At 33.1% G+C, this 16,777-nt stretch overlaps 1 protein-coding gene across 1 annotated transcript in view; it reads right to left on the reverse strand.

The window, feature by feature from the left end:
- LOC129221566 (transcription factor 25-like) overlaps window positions 1–16,777 on the reverse strand; it is a 58,018-nt gene that overhangs the window by 26,917 nt on the left and 14,324 nt on the right. Inside the window, exons 4-5 of the mRNA XM_054856067.1 lie at window positions 6,523–6,605; window positions 2,048–2,178 (exon numbers count right to left, since the gene is read on the reverse strand). Coding sequence (XP_054712042.1) covers window positions 2,048–2,178; window positions 6,523–6,605 — 214 coding nt within the window. The remainder of the gene's footprint in view (window positions 1–2,047; window positions 2,179–6,522; window positions 6,606–16,777) is intronic.

The following is a 16,777-nucleotide window of genomic DNA, read 5'->3' on the forward strand; positions in this document are numbered from 1 at the left end:
ATTTTAAATTTATACACAATAAGTAGTTAATTTATAACACATCAAGCATCTAAAAATGCATCACATGTGATAAAACTATATAATTATGGCAGAGAAATATGGAGAAAACAAAATTTTTACTATTTGAGAATTTCTATTGAAAACGTTAAAAAAACTGACAATTGTGAAAACTTCTACTCATTTGTGGCAAAGGAAAGAGCTATACCACACACCCCAAAATTTTTAGGGGAGTTGAGTACCACCAATGACACATTTTCCGCACAACTCGTCATCGAAAATAGAAGCATACTATTTTTAATAATTTTGGCTAAAAACATGAAAAAACAGCATTTTTTTAAAAACTTCAATCCAATTGGGATAAATCACGAAATTGTCAGAAAAAATTCAATTTTTTTATGTGCACTTTGCTCTACTAATGGCACCTTTTGCACACTACCCATCATCGGAAAAAAAAAGTTGTTTTTCGACCTACCCTACTGTATATGAGTGTACTTGGGTCAAGAAAATTTAAAGCCTTAAGTGAATTTGAGAATTTTAATGCTGATGAATAGCAAATAATTCTGTTTGAAAAATACTATTATTGGCAGTGGTGCCAACTCCATGGGGCTTGAGGGGGCCCAAGCCCCCTCAATAATTTAAGAACATTATTTGTCATATTATGGTTTCTTAAATCACAAAATTAAAACAAATAACTATTAAAGAATTAAAACAAATAACTATTTCTGTAGTAAGCAGGTTTATTGAAAACGAGTGGTGTGAATAAGGATAGTGTTACGAAGCTGAGAGTACTCATAGAATTTGTCCCAGTGCGCGAACTTTCGGGTGAAGTTTCGCTGGCATCGCTCTCATCCAAGTGTTGCTGATCTGGAAAAAATATATCAGGGTTTGATTTGTACATTTAATGGAAGGCGTGATAGTTTTCTTCAATTATTAGAGTTAATAAAGTAATCTGTGTATTAACTTTTTAAACTATATTAAAGCATTAATTTTGAGACATTATTTTTATTTAATGAACTCTGGGCCTTATTCAAAGCAAGCTTAAATTAGTTATTTCACTTTTAGTAATCTAAGTGCGACATCAATCTTTTATGCTTTATTTTTTTAATGATAGTTTAGATTTATTTAGATATCATTTCAATCTTTTCAGAGCTATATATTCACTGCTCTGCAATAGACTAAAAGCATAATTATTACTGAAAATTAAATAGCTTTTTACGAAAATCCCATTTTTTTTCTTTTTTCTTTTTTCAAAGCCAAAAAATGTGTTGGTTTGTCGAGTTTCTCAGAGTGTCGATTTACCGAGAGTCGAGTTTTTGGGGTCCTAATGTCGATCATATGACTCTAAAATGCTTAAAAAACTTTAAAACTCACTATTTTTTATCTCAAATTTAGAAAATTTCCCCTGGCAAGGCCCCCGTTATGGCACCCTCCCCCCAATAGTTGTTATAAATCGGTGCCACTGGGAGTGCCTTTCCATGCAAATCAAGTACACTACCTTGTATAGTGCCGTAGCGTAGCTATGGCACTGCACGGCTCCCCACAAAATGGAACTGTAAAATTGTCCCTCACTTAAGGCAAGTGACATGATCTAATTGAAGCAATTGTTTTACTTTGAAAACGCAATGTCACATATTGTTTGTTTGTATAAATTATACACACCAGAAAATATGTAAGTTGGCATTTTCAAGGCACAAAAATCTGAATTTTTTTCGAGGGGGGGGGGACTCCGTACTTCAACACACTCTCTAGACCCCGGTGTCCGGCCCCCTCAATATTTTTTCCAAGTCGGCGCCCCTGATTATTGGTATGACGGATACTCCAAGACGATGAAAGAATTTTTCCCTCAAAATAAGCATATGCTGATGCTGTACCAGTGGAAGTGGAACCATCTGTGTATAAGCGATGAAATGAAAGTAAGTTTTTAGTTTCTCAGGAGACAGACTAAAAAAACGATATAGTAGAATGACAATTAAGATAAGGGAGAAGACATTATTCAATAAATAAACACTGTGCAAACAAAAGGGGGCTGATGAAAACTGAATCTTACCACAATATTATCAGGATTAAAACTTTCGACGGCTTCTAGAAATTGGACTTGAACTGCCTGATATTGCTTGCTATGCTCAAAAGTAAAACTGCACACATCATCTTTATTTTCAAGCATCCTCATAGATAAGCCTGTGTGGAAGTCAATATGCTTTATAATATTTAATGCACAATAAGTGATCAAGTATAAAAATGTAACAAATATTTCAAATGCTACAATTCCCAATACAACTGGCACATATTTGTACAGTTAAGTAGTATTTGAAATTTTCCATTTATAACATCACAATGCAGTGAACTCTCACATATGGGTCATTCTTCAAAAAGTGTAACTTTTCTGTCACACGCCTTTTACAGTAAAAAACAATTCATTTAACAATGATTTTTAATTTCATCAAAAATATATCTATTTAAACATGCCAACAATTTTTTAATAATAATTTTCATTTTAGTATATTTTTGGTTTACAACATTTAATTTTTTAATATTGTGTTTTAATTTGTTTTAGAAGGACAAGGAGTCATGTCACACAATAAATTCTCACCTCTATTACCCAAACACAAAATGCCATTCCACATTAACACGTGGCAGTAATGACATCAAATTTTATTTTCTATGATACAAGGGAGCCCCATTGTTTATTTTCAGCCATAGTTGAAATTGTGAGATATTTGTCGAGAAACAAGAAGATAGATTTTGCTTTAAAAACTTAGTGTGGTCATTCTGACTTCTCACCTCGTTAACTTGAATTTCAGGGATGTAAATTAATGTAAAAAAGGAAGCGAACATATTTTCAAATACTTAACATGTGCAGATTGTAGCAACGAAGAAAAAACAATTCCCATTAAAAACTGTATCTATTAGGCCTATACTAATGGAAAGATCCTCACCTCTGTGAATCTCACCTCCATGGTCATTATTTCTGACCAGCCAGTATATCTTCAAATTTACTAAATACTATTTTTTAACATGCATTTGAAACTACTAATTAAGTCGTACTTTAATTAAGGGAACTTAATATTATATTCCCACTAATCATTAAAATATCTGATTGTTTGCACAATTAACAAAATTATTACTTTGTTATTAAATTTGCCTTGCCTTTTAAATATTAAAAGTTTTTTCTTTTTTTTTTTTGTGAACAAGGCATTTATTATTATTTTTTTTTCTTATATGTTTATGAGTAAAATAATTGGAACTTAGCTGGGCCATTGTTTATAGTTACTTCTAGTAGGTAACACTTTCATGTAAAAATTAAAAAATAATAAAAAAAAAGGTTTCAAAATTGAAAAATTTTTTGTTCAAACATTACGTTTTTTGGAGAATGACCCATATACTGCAGTGTTAAGCACTAAAAATGTGTATCTGCACTTTTTATCAAAATTAAATTACCATCACCAAGTGGTTCTTCGTCTCATATTTTACCTAAATACAATGTTTTGTGGTCATTTGTCAATGGGAAATATTTTTTGAAAAATTCTGAAAAGGTTCACCTGAATCAGATACATGGAGGTGCAAAATTTTAAATAGCAATTCCTATTTTATACACTCAGCTGTAGATATAACTTTTGCCCTTAGCACGGCAGTATACACTGCCTCTTTTATGCTTCTTTTTCACTTATACAACGATTTTAGTGGACGTAGCTCATTTTACAGGAAAATAATGGTAATGTCATTTGTTTATGAGTCACTCTGAAGATAAATATTTCATTTTTAAACCCAATTTTTTTCATAAAATAAAGAAAATTCCTATTTTTTCTTCTCTTTCTTTCTTTTTTTTTTTTTTTTGAATCAGTCCCAAAATAGATACTTTAAAAAATAAAGAATCTAGCGACACATGGAATGAAACGTGTTCTTTCAGTTTCTTTCAACACCTTTTTCCTTTGTTGCTTCTAGAAAGATTCTCTTTCAGCATGAATTAAAATTCAGAGTTTGGTACGTTTTATCTGTTCAACAAACTCTGCGGAGAACTCGTGCACATAAATCACGTACCATTACTTGTTCCCGGGGGAAGAGAAAGAATGCTTGTTTATTCTCTCAGCTTTGTAAATGAAAGGGGGTGATTTGATTAGTCATGACCTTAGCAGAGAATAGGGCAGTCCTAGGGCGGAGGGCAGGTGCTTCCTACCTTGTGGTTTTAACAATTTATCTGTACAGTTAGCAAACTTTAACTAGTGCATCATTTAAGATTTATCAGACAACCATGATTCCAAGTAAATGGTAAAAAAGTCGAAATTGCTGTTGTCCTAAAGAAGTTTAAAGAAAACAGTTCAACGATTAGAAAAACCTTTAGCTGATCATTTTAAAATTACGGAATTGGCTTTGAAAGAAATTCTAAGAAAAAAGGAAGCAATTCTTTAGTATCTCATTTACTTGTTTAGAGAATGAAGATGAAAAAAAAGTGTCTCCAAATCATATGAAAGTGGTAAAGGCTTTAGATGCTATTTGGGAACATTGCAATTCAATTCTGCTACTGGAACTTCCCTTTCATACTTGTAAGAATGTGAAAAAACTGTTCTTGAAATTCATTGGTAAAAAAAAAATCTATAATGGATTATTTTGTAAAGAAATAGATTGCTATTAGGTATGCCACTTTTATTGCTTTTCTTTTATTATAGCAGTTAGGTTACAGTAATTGCAAAATCATTATTAATATTCAACCTGTTTTCAATAGAAATATTCTTATTCATGCTCTCACTTGAACTTATGTAGCTTTTTAGACTTTTGAACAATTTTTCACTTATAGGCCTCTTTTTGTTAAACCCTTGGGACTGACACATAAGTGAGAGTTCACTGCAATTTAAATGTTAACGAGTAATTGCTATTGATTAACTTTATTTTAAAAAATGCTTACCACATCCATCTACAAGGCATGAAATAAAAAAAATATGTAATTACAAAAGTGAAAATACTTTTACACTATCTTATTGAGAAAAAACTAAAAAAAAATGCACAAGTGAAATTATTTTATTTTTTAAATATGACTACTCTTTAAATTTAAACCTTTTAATTTGGCAAGAAAAGAATTAAACAAAACAAAGGGAGATCAGTAGTACATATTGGGGGGGGGGGGCAGTTTAGGAGGCCGAAATTGCAGTGTTTATCTTGATTTTTTTTAACAAGAAAGAAATAATCAGAATTTCTTTAAACTTGGAAGATATTTTCTTTATTTTTTCAAGTACACCTTGCAATTTTTTGAAGTCATTTCCACCAGAACTAGTGCAGAAGCTACTGTCCATGGGCGGTCGCCATCAGAGCTTGCTGCTGGTGGACAATTACCGAAGCTACAGTTTTTGTCTGTAATCATTACAACTTTTCTTTCTCATAAGTTGAGAAAAATCAAATAAAGAATATGCACACAAATTTTCAGAACGATTGGTTAGAACTCTTTGAGCTAGAATACCCACCAGTTGAAAAAAAAATTGCTTTGACAAAAACACGTTTTAAAAAAAAAATGCTGTGAACGTTTTGAATCCCCACAGTCAAAAAACCGCATCATTCTTAAATTGTCTTACTAATATTTTATGACATTAAAAAAAGTGGGTTTTTTCATCGGTTTAAACTGGTTTCCCTCCTTAATGCATACATGAAAGTAGGAAGTTTCTACGCGGTTTGGATGACATTAGGACTTGCACCTTTTACTTTATTTTACAAAAAGGGAGTATTACAATGTCAAAATACAGCAGCATTACAAAGTTATTTTTCCACCACTCTCTGTACTCCCGGTGGTAACACAGTTCTTTAATACCCTCCCTCCAGCCATGGTTCACTTCTCTCACTACTTTCTGCTTCAACTGAAGAAAATTCTTCAACCACTTTGTCTTGCTACTCCCTGAGCAGTTCTTGGAGCTTTTCAGTTGTCAGCTCATTTGTATGGTCTTCCTATGACTCCTATAAGGTTTGCTGTCTGAATTGTAGAAAAGCGTACCAATGGCGAGATGAATTTTACTTGAACAAGTAGGGAGAATAACAAGTAGAGAGGAAGAGGAATGACAAGTTTCCATTGTATTTGAATATAAGAAACCATTATACCTTAAGATGTAAAGTATCAGCTTTTTAAAAGAAGCTTTAGTACTTAAAAAAATAATGTGTGTGTCGCAGGTGTGGCTTATGGTCACGCCAAAAACGCCTATGAATCATTATTTTTTAATGTCCTTTTTTTTTTGGAAAGTTGATATTTCATATAATGATACATAATGGTTTCTTATACTCAAATATATGAAAATTAAAAACTAAAGTTTAAAAGTTGAAAAATGCAAATATATGCACTAAAATATCACCTCCTACCAAACAGATTGAGCAATTTATAACAGAAATAAAGTAAAAAATAACAATACTCTCACAACAGCTATACAAAACCAAAAAACTAATAAATTTGTTTAACAATTATCCACATAAGTTATGTTTAAGAACATTTATATTTTCATTTCCCCGATACAAAATAACTTTTAAAAAAGAGCATAGGGCTAATCTTACCAGATTTCCCAGCATGTGGCCAATTTTTTGGTGAAACTAAAACAGATGATCTGCCATGGGTTCGACCTCTACCTCTTTTTTTACTAAAGAAAAGATTTTTTTGGTCATAAAGAAACAAAAACATTTTGTAAGGCAAATCATTTTTTTAAAAAGATACAAAAAATCGTAAGTTACATGGTTTTTTTTAAGCCAAATATTTGAGTTTCTGAAAGAAATAAGAAGTACATTGAAGAAGATACTAGGGCTGTAAACTATTCTTGAAAAGCAGTTTTACCAGATAAAGCATATTTTAAAGTTTTCAGTATCTTAGCAATGGAATTTCATTACAAGTTTCAATGGAACACCTTTAAACACCTGTAAAACAATTATTGATTTTTATTCTAGCCTAACACACAGGGCTCTCATTAGACTTGGATAATATGTAAGAGTAACAGCCCTAGACCTTGTGCCTCTTAAGTGGGATCTTGCACTAGAGAGATTCAGTCCTAAACAGAGGTATTACTGATGTCGAGGGTTATTTTTGAAGGGTAAAGAATAACTTCTATCGAAGAAACTGCTTCAAATTTTGAACTCAATCTGATATTTCAGGTCTTTTAAAATCATTTTGTTGAAAAAACAAAAAAGCAAAAAAAAAAGAAAAAAAAAAGAAAATCAACTTCAAAACTCTTACATAAATTCAGATCAAGGGTTAGGTAAGATAACTACTTAGACACACATAAATAAATGATTCATTTGAAGAAATTTAACTTAATTACATTTGATATGTTAAAGATAAATATGTGATGAATTAATGAAGACATTTCATAGAGACTGAAATGAGATTAGACATTCTACTATAATTGGAAAAAGCTTTCTATTACAAAAAGAATGTTAAAAATATACCTGATTCAGCATGTTTTATTATTTTTTTAATGTAATCAGAATACATCCTAGCACCCTTATTAGCATCAATTTTCTTTTTCAGCATTAGGATAAATTTATTTTAAAAAAATAAGCACCAACAATGGATCATTTCATAACCATATTGCAACTTTGCCTAATAAGTGATCAGATCTTACAGTGTAACTACCATATTTTATCTACCATATATAATCCACAGATTATCTGTTTAAAAAGTGTAAAATTAATGAGGTGCGGATTATCTGTGCCTTTTTTTCCCCCTCATTACCAATGCATTGAACCTTAATATTTCCAGTAGGATTCGCCATTGGAGTTCTTAAACCATGCCCCATGCCTGTATGTTGTTTATTTTACTTAGCCTGAATGTTCTAAGAGATCATAAACCCTGCCTGTTTGTTGGTTATTTTATGTAGCTTGAATATCCTTCTTAAAGATCGTAAACCCTGCCTGTATGTTGGTTATTTTATATAGTTTTAATGTGCTTCATAGCAGGGGTGCCCATCCCCCCCCCCCCAAGCTCAATGGCGCAAATTCCCCCTCAAAAAATTTTTCGCTTTCGAATCGGGTTAAATATAAGTTTTTAGAGTGTGTAATTTCCAGTCAAATTCATGGGGGGAGGGGGGGGTAGCGTTAACAAATAGCATTTTGAACTGAAATATTGTTGGATTGTTGACCCGCCTTGCCTTCCCAAATTTTACAACGTGCACCTTGAGTAATCAAGTTTTGGGTCCCCCGGATTTTGCTACACCTTTTTTTTGTTGTTTTTTTTCAAACGCATGAACAATAACAGGAAAAGTGGATTCAACTTTCTGGCTTTGGATGGAATCATTACTAGATGTACACAATGTGAATCTATGCAATATGAATCTTATTTTTAATGTCCCTTACATAGGGGGTCTGGAAAGGGGGTACAAGAACTTTTAGTTTCAAAACCAGTTTTAGATGATCTCTGGTGATGTTAGGGAGATAAAAGGTTTGCTGTGCGCTTCCCTGTAATTTTTCAATATTGAAACTTTAAAAGCGCAATTATAGATAGTCTAACGTTGTGTGAAAAGGGGCTTTCCTTTGTTTTCAAAAATGTAGTTCTAAAAACGCAGTTTTAGACTATCTGTGATATAATGTTAGGGAAAGAAGAGATCCTAGGGCTCTTCCCAGGAAAATTTTCAAAATTAAAGTCTTAAAAATGCTATCTATGGTTGGGGGAAAAGCAGTTTTCTAAAATTGAAGCTCTAAAATCGCAATTGTAGCCGACCTTTGTGACGTTAAGAAAAAGAGTTTTCGGAAGCTCTCCCGCAATTTTCTTGAAATTGAAGCTCTGAAAACCAAATTTAACACGATTTTTTAATAATGTTGATGAGAATGGGGGGGGGGGGGGGGGCGCTCCACTTACATTTTTGAACTTGTAGCTTTAAAAACGCAGTTTTGATAGATCTTGATAATGTTAGTGGAAATTGAATTTCGGTGCCATTCCCCCGGCAATTGTTTGAAATTGATGCTCCAAAAACTCAATTCTAGGCTTGTCTTTGATCGTGTTAAGGAAAGAGGGGGGAATCAGGGGCTCTCCTATAAATTTTTCAAAATACAAACGCAGTTTTAGATGACTCTTGATAATAAAGAGGGTGTTATTCTGGCGCTACAGTGGAGGCGCTCTCTTGGAAGTTTTCCAAAATTGAAGTTGCATATCTAAAAAAGATGGATCAGACACATCGTGACAGATATGTTTCGGAAATCCTCAAAGATTGATTCAGCTATTCAGCACACATCGAAAATCAGAACTCGAGAATTTTCGTGAATCGAATATCCTTCTATAAATATCAGATATAGAAGAAAGTAAATATGATGTACGAAAAATAATTTAAACACCTTAAGAACAGACTGTTCTACCTCTATCAGCGAAAACCAACATCACTGAAAGTTTTAATAAAAATCATCTAATGATAAATTTAAACAATCAGTTTAAAAATGGTAGAGAAAATGGGAGTAAAGTGAAATGAGAAAAATTCTTCATAAGCTTAAACTCGTTAATGAAGAAAATATATTAATTGTCGATTGGAGGGTTAAAAAATATGTTTTTTGTAAAATTCAAAACTAGTTCTTAACAAAAGTCGAGGTGCAAATGAATCAATGGAAGACTACAGCATACTGGTCAGAATTATTATAAACAATAAAACATTTTTGACATCTCTCCCTTATCATTTTTGACACACGCATTCATGATGCAAAATTGTGCTACTTCCAGAAAATTTATAAAAAATTGAAAAGAAATCAAATCATCTGATCCAGCTTTGAAACGGGCACCAACTCCATGCCGTCTGTGATGTTTCCTTCATTGAAAAAGAGACACGGTCATTGAATTTTGGAAAGAGCACCAGGCCGTCGCTAGGTCAAAAAACCGGGGAGGGGGGTGGGTACGCTTTTGGCAGCCTGTTAATGTTTTAAACGCATGTTTCAATATGCAAAGAGAGAGAAGATTTGGCTTCTGGTTTAGCAGGGATAGTCATATTACTAGACCTTAATACTGGCAATATAAATTTAATCGTAAGGATAATATTCAGTCACAATTAGGGGGTGTCGGCTACCTTCTTTACCCTTTTGAAATTGAAGTTTTAGATTATATTTTAAGTTTGGGAGGAAGGGGGGAGCAGAGGTCCAGGATAGCCTCTCACGATAATTTTTCCAAATTTAAGTTCTCAACACAATCCTCTGTTATATCAGAGTACATTTAGTTCAGAAGAGGGAGTTCGGGGCTGAGCCCCGGGAATTTTAAAGATTGTTATTTGAAAAACACAGTTTTAGACGACCTATGGTGATATTAAAGGAGGAAGAGACTTGGGGTCGCCGTTCTATAATTTTTCAAAATGCAAACTTCAAACACGCATTCCCAATTGTGAATTATTTGTGATTGTGACACGTAAAGGGAGAGTCTGGGGATTCTCTCCCGGGGAAAAATCTGAAAATTGTAGTTCAAAAAATGCAGTTTTAGATGATCTATGGTGATCAGTGGCATAACTACACTCTCTGCCGCTGGGGGCGATTCCTCAATTTGCCGCCCTTTTGTTGAGAAACAGTCAAAAGTATTTAAAGGAAAAATAAGAACTTAATTACGAAGAAAAATAAAGAATATGCTCTATTCAGAAAAACTATCAAAATTAGTCCCAAAATGCATTTTAATCTTTGGTGACACCAGGCAGGAGCTGAGAGGCCGGCACTCTGGGCAGGAAATTTTCCTAATTTAAAGATCTAGAAATGCAATTTTATAGTTTCTTGGGTCTTGTCAAAGGGAGTAATGACTTCCTTTTGGATCCGTGCTTGAGTGCCTCCCTTAATGTTGAAAAACTCGGAAGTCGCGGCTTTCCTAGATCCGATACTGCTATATTACAGAATTTGGATGGTTTTCTTTTTCACTGATACAGGGTGATAAAATTAATAACCACTATAAGTTCGATTAACCATATTGATTCATGAGAAGGAAAAGTTGTGCATCGAAAATCATTGCTTTCCGTGTGAACGTGAAAGGTTTACTTAGACATCAATTCACTAATTAAAAAAATTCCGCTTAAATGAATGTCTCAGTTTGAAACTCACTGTTTATAGGAATTTTGCTGATATAAAGCAGTAAGATTAGTCGCAGTTATTATTTGAGTTGTGAGCAAGTACTTTTATAAAATAAACATAAAATTCATTCTGGTCTGAATAAAAGTTTTGTAATAAGTGACCAATTAAGGCAATTTCTGAAACAGATAATGGAACCCCGAAGATGAGCAATTAATTGCCCACCATTTCAGACCTGTCTTTTCTTACTCCTTGTTGTAACTTTCCTCAAAAAAGTTTTTTTTTCTTTTTTCTTTTTTTTTTAATACGGTGGTTTCCAAGCAATTTTCTTAAAATCAAGTGCTAGCTTCATATTATGACGAAAAGTTATTTCTTTATTTATTTTTTTCCCTCCAGTAATTGATCAAAAGCATGATTTTCCTATTGGGAAACATTGAACTTTTTTCACATCAAGACCATGAAATTGCCTCTCCCCAGCAAAGTGCCGCCCGAGGCGGACCGCCCTCTCCACCTCACCCTAGCTACGCCACTGATGGTGATATTAAAAGAAAGAGAGATGTGCCCCCCCCCCCCCCCCCCCGAATTTTTTTGAAATTTTGAAGCCTTGAAAACACGATTGTAGACTTTTTTTTTTCTTAAAATTTAGTGCACCGCCAGTTTCTTGAAATTAAAGCTCCGAAAACGTAATTTAAGCCAACCTAGGATGAAAGGGAGAGTTTCGAAGGGGCTCAAGACCAGAAATGTTTCGTAATTGAAGCACCAAAAGCAAGATTTAAGACATTTTTCGATGATGTTGGCGAGAAAGAGGGGGGGGGGGCATTCTCTCGAAAAAATTCCGATCTGTTGAAACCACAGTTTTAGAAGATTTTTGGTAATGTTAATGGGTGGAGAGATTCGGAGTCCTCCCATGGCAAATTTTCAAAATTGAAATTCAATTAACGCAATCGTAGACGATTTTAAATACTGTTAGAGGAGTATTGGAGATCTCCCCCGAAAAATTTTCTGAATTAAAGCCTTAACAATGAAATTTTTGAGGATCTTCGGTAACATTTGGAGAACGACAGTTTCGGAGGGAGGGAGGTTCTTTTTTTTTTTAAATTAAAGTCCAAAAGACGAAATTTATTCGACCTTGAATGATGATGAATGATTAATTGAGAGGGTGTTTCTCGGAGGTTACGTAGGGAGCACTCTCACGGTTTTTCGAAATTGCAGTCCTAAATACTTAGGTGTAGGCCATCTTTAATGGCGTTAGGGTAAAGGAAGGGATTTGAGAACGTTTTCCCGGGATTTTTCAAAACCTTAGTTTTAAAAATTCACTTCCAGGCCAGCTTTGGGGACATAAAAAGAAGGGTTTGGAGTTCCCCACTCTTCCTTTCAGTTTGGCTACATTCCTCCTATCTTCATTGTAAATTTCAATAATTGATAAACATATTGTGGTAATATTTTTTTCCAATTTTCCTTTGCCAAACACGATTATTTGCTTGGATTTTCCAAAATAAAGTTTTCCGACTAGGCAGACCTTACTTAGATACTCTTGATAAAAGAGAATCATGGATGTTCCTAAATTGTATTTTAAGATTACATTTTCTGTTCAAATTTTACAGAAAAAATACTTTTTGTCACTATTATTTCACTTGTTCATTTATAATTACTATTTTAATTTTTTTAAACAAGAATTGAGTTTTCCTTTTCTTTGTTAGTTGCATCGCTAAAATGAAATTGTCAGTCGCACTTCTAAAAAATGGGGAGGGGGGGCGTGCTACGGCAACGACCCTGAATAGTACGCGGAAAAAGTATTATTAATGCATCTATTTCTTGTTAAATGAGTTTAAATATTTTTTCTTTCGAAAATTCAAAAATTTTATGTTCGAAAGAAAAAAAAACCTTTTGGAAAAAAAATCCCCCCAAAAATTTTGATGGCGCAACTTGCGCCATAATCCCCCCTTGTGGGCAACCCTGCTTCATAGAAATCATAAACCCTGCCTGTATGCTGTTTATTTTACATAGCCTGAATGCTCTAAGACAGCGTTTCTTAAGTTGTGTTCTGTGGAATCCCAGGGTTCCACGAAGCTCTCTCAGGAGTTCCATGAGACTTGCAAGTTTTCATTCCACATCTTTCAAATTTGTCAATTAAAAAATCGATAAAAACGTTTTCCCAAAATTAAAAATAAATTTGCTTTTACTTTTGTACACTAATCTGAGCTTTATTACCCATCAGGATTAGCCACTATAGGAATAATTTTCTTTGTTGCTTGAAATTGTACCTTTAAGATTCAACTTCGAAATGTTTCCAAGATCAGTCATAAAAAGCACATCTTTCTCACTTCTAAATACTTCAATTTTGAAAAATATGCAGAAGAACCTACTGACTCCCTAATATCACCAAAGATAGTTTAAAAGTGACTTCAATGTTGGAAAACGCACAGGACACTCCAAGTTCCCTTTCCTGCATCCAATATAGCCTAATATTGCCTAAAATTACAATTTTTGACATAAATTTCAAATATTCTACTATTAATACTATCCACTCTCTCAGTATCTAGGGCAGCAGTTGAAAGCACAATTTTAACAGTTAACGAGTGAGGACCAATTTAAGTCAACATAACATACAGTGACATCAAAGTCTCTTATTTATAAATAACTTTAAAAATTGTTGTAAAATAAGAGACATTTTAGTTTTTAAGTTTTAAAAACATTTTCTTTGTAAATTTTAGAGAATTATTAATATTATTGTGGGTAAAACACAGCAGTATTTCTTTTCCTAAGAAAATATTTTAATCATATAACTCGTGCATAAATTCTGAGGTTATTTATCCCTTTTAAAATTACTCAGAATCACAAATAAGCATAGGCGGCTCATTCGAGGCGGTAAGGGGGGCAATTGCCCTCTCACTTTCAACAGTCAAAAGGCCTTTGCCCGTCCACTTTTCTAAGTTCAAAACTAATGCTCGAGTGAAAAATAATAGTGATAATCGATTCATGTGTTCAAAAAAAAAACTGACTTAAAAAGTGCTTGTTTTATGCTTTTTTAAGTTATCATTCCGTAAAAATTAAAATGGAACTTTGATTTTGGGGGTAGAAGGGAATTTTCTGTGGCCATGTGGTCCCGCCTTTTGAGCCCATTTCTTGAATTTTCGAAAGAAGGTCAATTCATTAATAATGATGTAAAAATTCAACTGCCCAATATTTGGAGAAAACATTTACCTTTAAGGGTGAGTCGTCCACCAAGCCTGCCTCCCCCCTCCTTTGACCCCCCCACTTTTTTGGGGTACCAGCCGCCTATGCAAATAGAAGTGTTTTGGTGTTTTATAATAATAAATAATGATTAGCAGTTAGCAATAATTACAATGGTCGATAATGAAGTACATTTAATTATCAATTTAACGACAAGTAGTTGATTTGATAGTCTCTTGAGATAAGAACCTGGGCTCCCTCTCAAACAGAATCTTGGCTACGCCACGTAAACTATTGACAAAAAACTAAGGGTTCCACGAAAAAAGGAGCATTTAAAAGGGTTCCACTGATCAAAGAAATCACGAAACGCTGCTCTAAGAAATAGTAAATCCTGCCTGTTTGTTGGTTATTTCACATAGCTTGGATGTCCTTCTTAAAGGTTATAAACCCTGCCTGTATATTGTTTATTGGACATAGTCTGAATGTCCTTCTTAAAGATTGTAAAACCTGCCTGTATGTTGGTTATTTTACATAGCTTGAATACTCTTCTTACACGATTCAGGCCACGTAAAATAAACAGCATACAGTAAAGAAAGAAGCCTTCATATTCACAAGATTCAGTACTATAATGACAATTTCGAGAAGAAATCTTTATTTTTTAGATTATTTTGTAGGATTTATTATCTGAGGTATATTGACTATGCCTCAAAAGTTATTCACGTTTTTAATTTAGTTGCTAAAATTGTAAGTTACATTAAAACTTCATTTTTTTGCATTGGTTTATAAGAATTTTTTTTTTCTTCAGGCCGATTTTAGGACCTGCGGATTATATGCTGCCACGGATAATATATAGGAAAATATAGTATACCAAATAGAGATGTAAAATTTCCAGAAATTTTGAAACAGCAGAAAGACAAAAACTTTTTTTTCCCCTGAAAAAATTGATTTTTTGTGAATTAAAATGCATTTAATTGCTATATTTTCTTAGAGAACAATTTTTCTCAATCATCAATTTCCGGTTTTTTCTGACCACTTTCATCTCTAACAATAAGAATAATGCACATATACACCAATTAATGCATAGAAAACAATGATCGGTCAAATGTGGGTCGTTCCACATAAAAATTGACATTTTGTCCTGCACATGAGGGCTCATATATTTCATTAAAAATAATATTTTAAAGGGATAATGGAAAAAAAATTTGTTGCTTAAGAAATGAAACATATGTGTGAGATCTTAAGCAAAAAAGTTTACCCTTTACTCATTAAGATCATTAGTTTTTAATGAAATATACAAGGTGTCATATATAGGATAACATGGCAGTTTTTTTTTTTGTAGAATTGCTCACATAAGGTTCTCATTTTTTTTTTTTTTTTGTCAGCTAAAGATATCACATCTGATTCAAGGTTTCTACTTCCAGCGAGGAAAAGACATAAAAAAGACATCAAACGTCTCACGGGAAAATCTGACTTTAAAACAGACATCTCCTCTCCCTGACGTTGCATTAACCAGGGTTCATACCCTTTAGGCAGAAAAAAATTCAAGCACTTTTCAAGTACTTTTCAAGGTAAAAAATTTTGTTTTCAAGGCAATATCATAAATTTGTACTAAAAATATTGTATGCAGATTTCATTTACTACAAACACATAGAAATAAGGCAATAATACAAAAAGTATAGGAAAACAAAATTGCTTTTTCTACAACGAGAGACAATTTGATGAAAGATCTACTGCGTTGAAAGTTTTTCTGAAAATTTTGAAAAGTTTTGGTCATAAAGAGAAGCAGATACCAAGAGGTTTAATTTTGGGGTTTTTTAAAGGTTGCAGCAGTCAGTGGTTTGTATATTTTCTAGAATCAGCAAATTAATACTTTAAAAAAAAAAACTTTCATAAGTACTTTTAACTTTTGTGGGAAGAAACTACCCCAGTTCAATGGCATTGCCAGAGAGGAGTTTTTGAAGTTACTCCCCCCCCCCCCCCCGTTTCAACAATTATTTCCAATATCTATACAGTGGTTTATTACAATATAAGGGCGGTTAGGACAAAAACACTACCCAGAAAGTTATTTCAGTTTGCACTATTAAGTTCTAATAATATTAGGTTTGCAAATCATTTATAAGTATGCAAATCAATTATTCGTATGTATTTATTAGCTGTTCAGCCAATAAGGCATTTCAACTGTCCTCAAGTAAATTTAAAAATTAGGAAGTAAGAAAAGTTTATGAAAGTCCACAGTCCAGTCTCTATACCTCAAAATATACAAAAGCAGCTTAAGCAGTGATAAATACTCTGAATGCAAACTTGAGCCTATTCAGCTTTCGTTGATTAACTTGCAATAGACCATAAATGTGCAAGTTCAGATTTATAGAGCCATATTTCGAAATTGAAAAGATTCACAAGAAGTTGACATATATTATGACAAAAGTAGTTTTATTTTGGGAAAAAATGGGTTATTGTTGAAATTAGAATTTAAATTTAGAAAGGCAATAATATTCAGGTGTAATTGTGATTTGTGAGTTCATAAAAAATTACCTGAAAGTTTCAAAAAGCAAAATGGGGCGAGGGGGGGGGAGAATAATTTTTAAAACTAAAACCCCTATTACTTGAATATACATATGTACAACAATAA

Source organism: Uloborus diversus, chromosome 4, assembly GCF_026930045.1.
Source record: "Uloborus diversus isolate 005 chromosome 4, Udiv.v.3.1, whole genome shotgun sequence".
In the NCBI taxonomy this organism is placed as follows: domain Eukaryota; kingdom Metazoa; phylum Arthropoda; class Arachnida; order Araneae; family Uloboridae; genus Uloborus; species Uloborus diversus.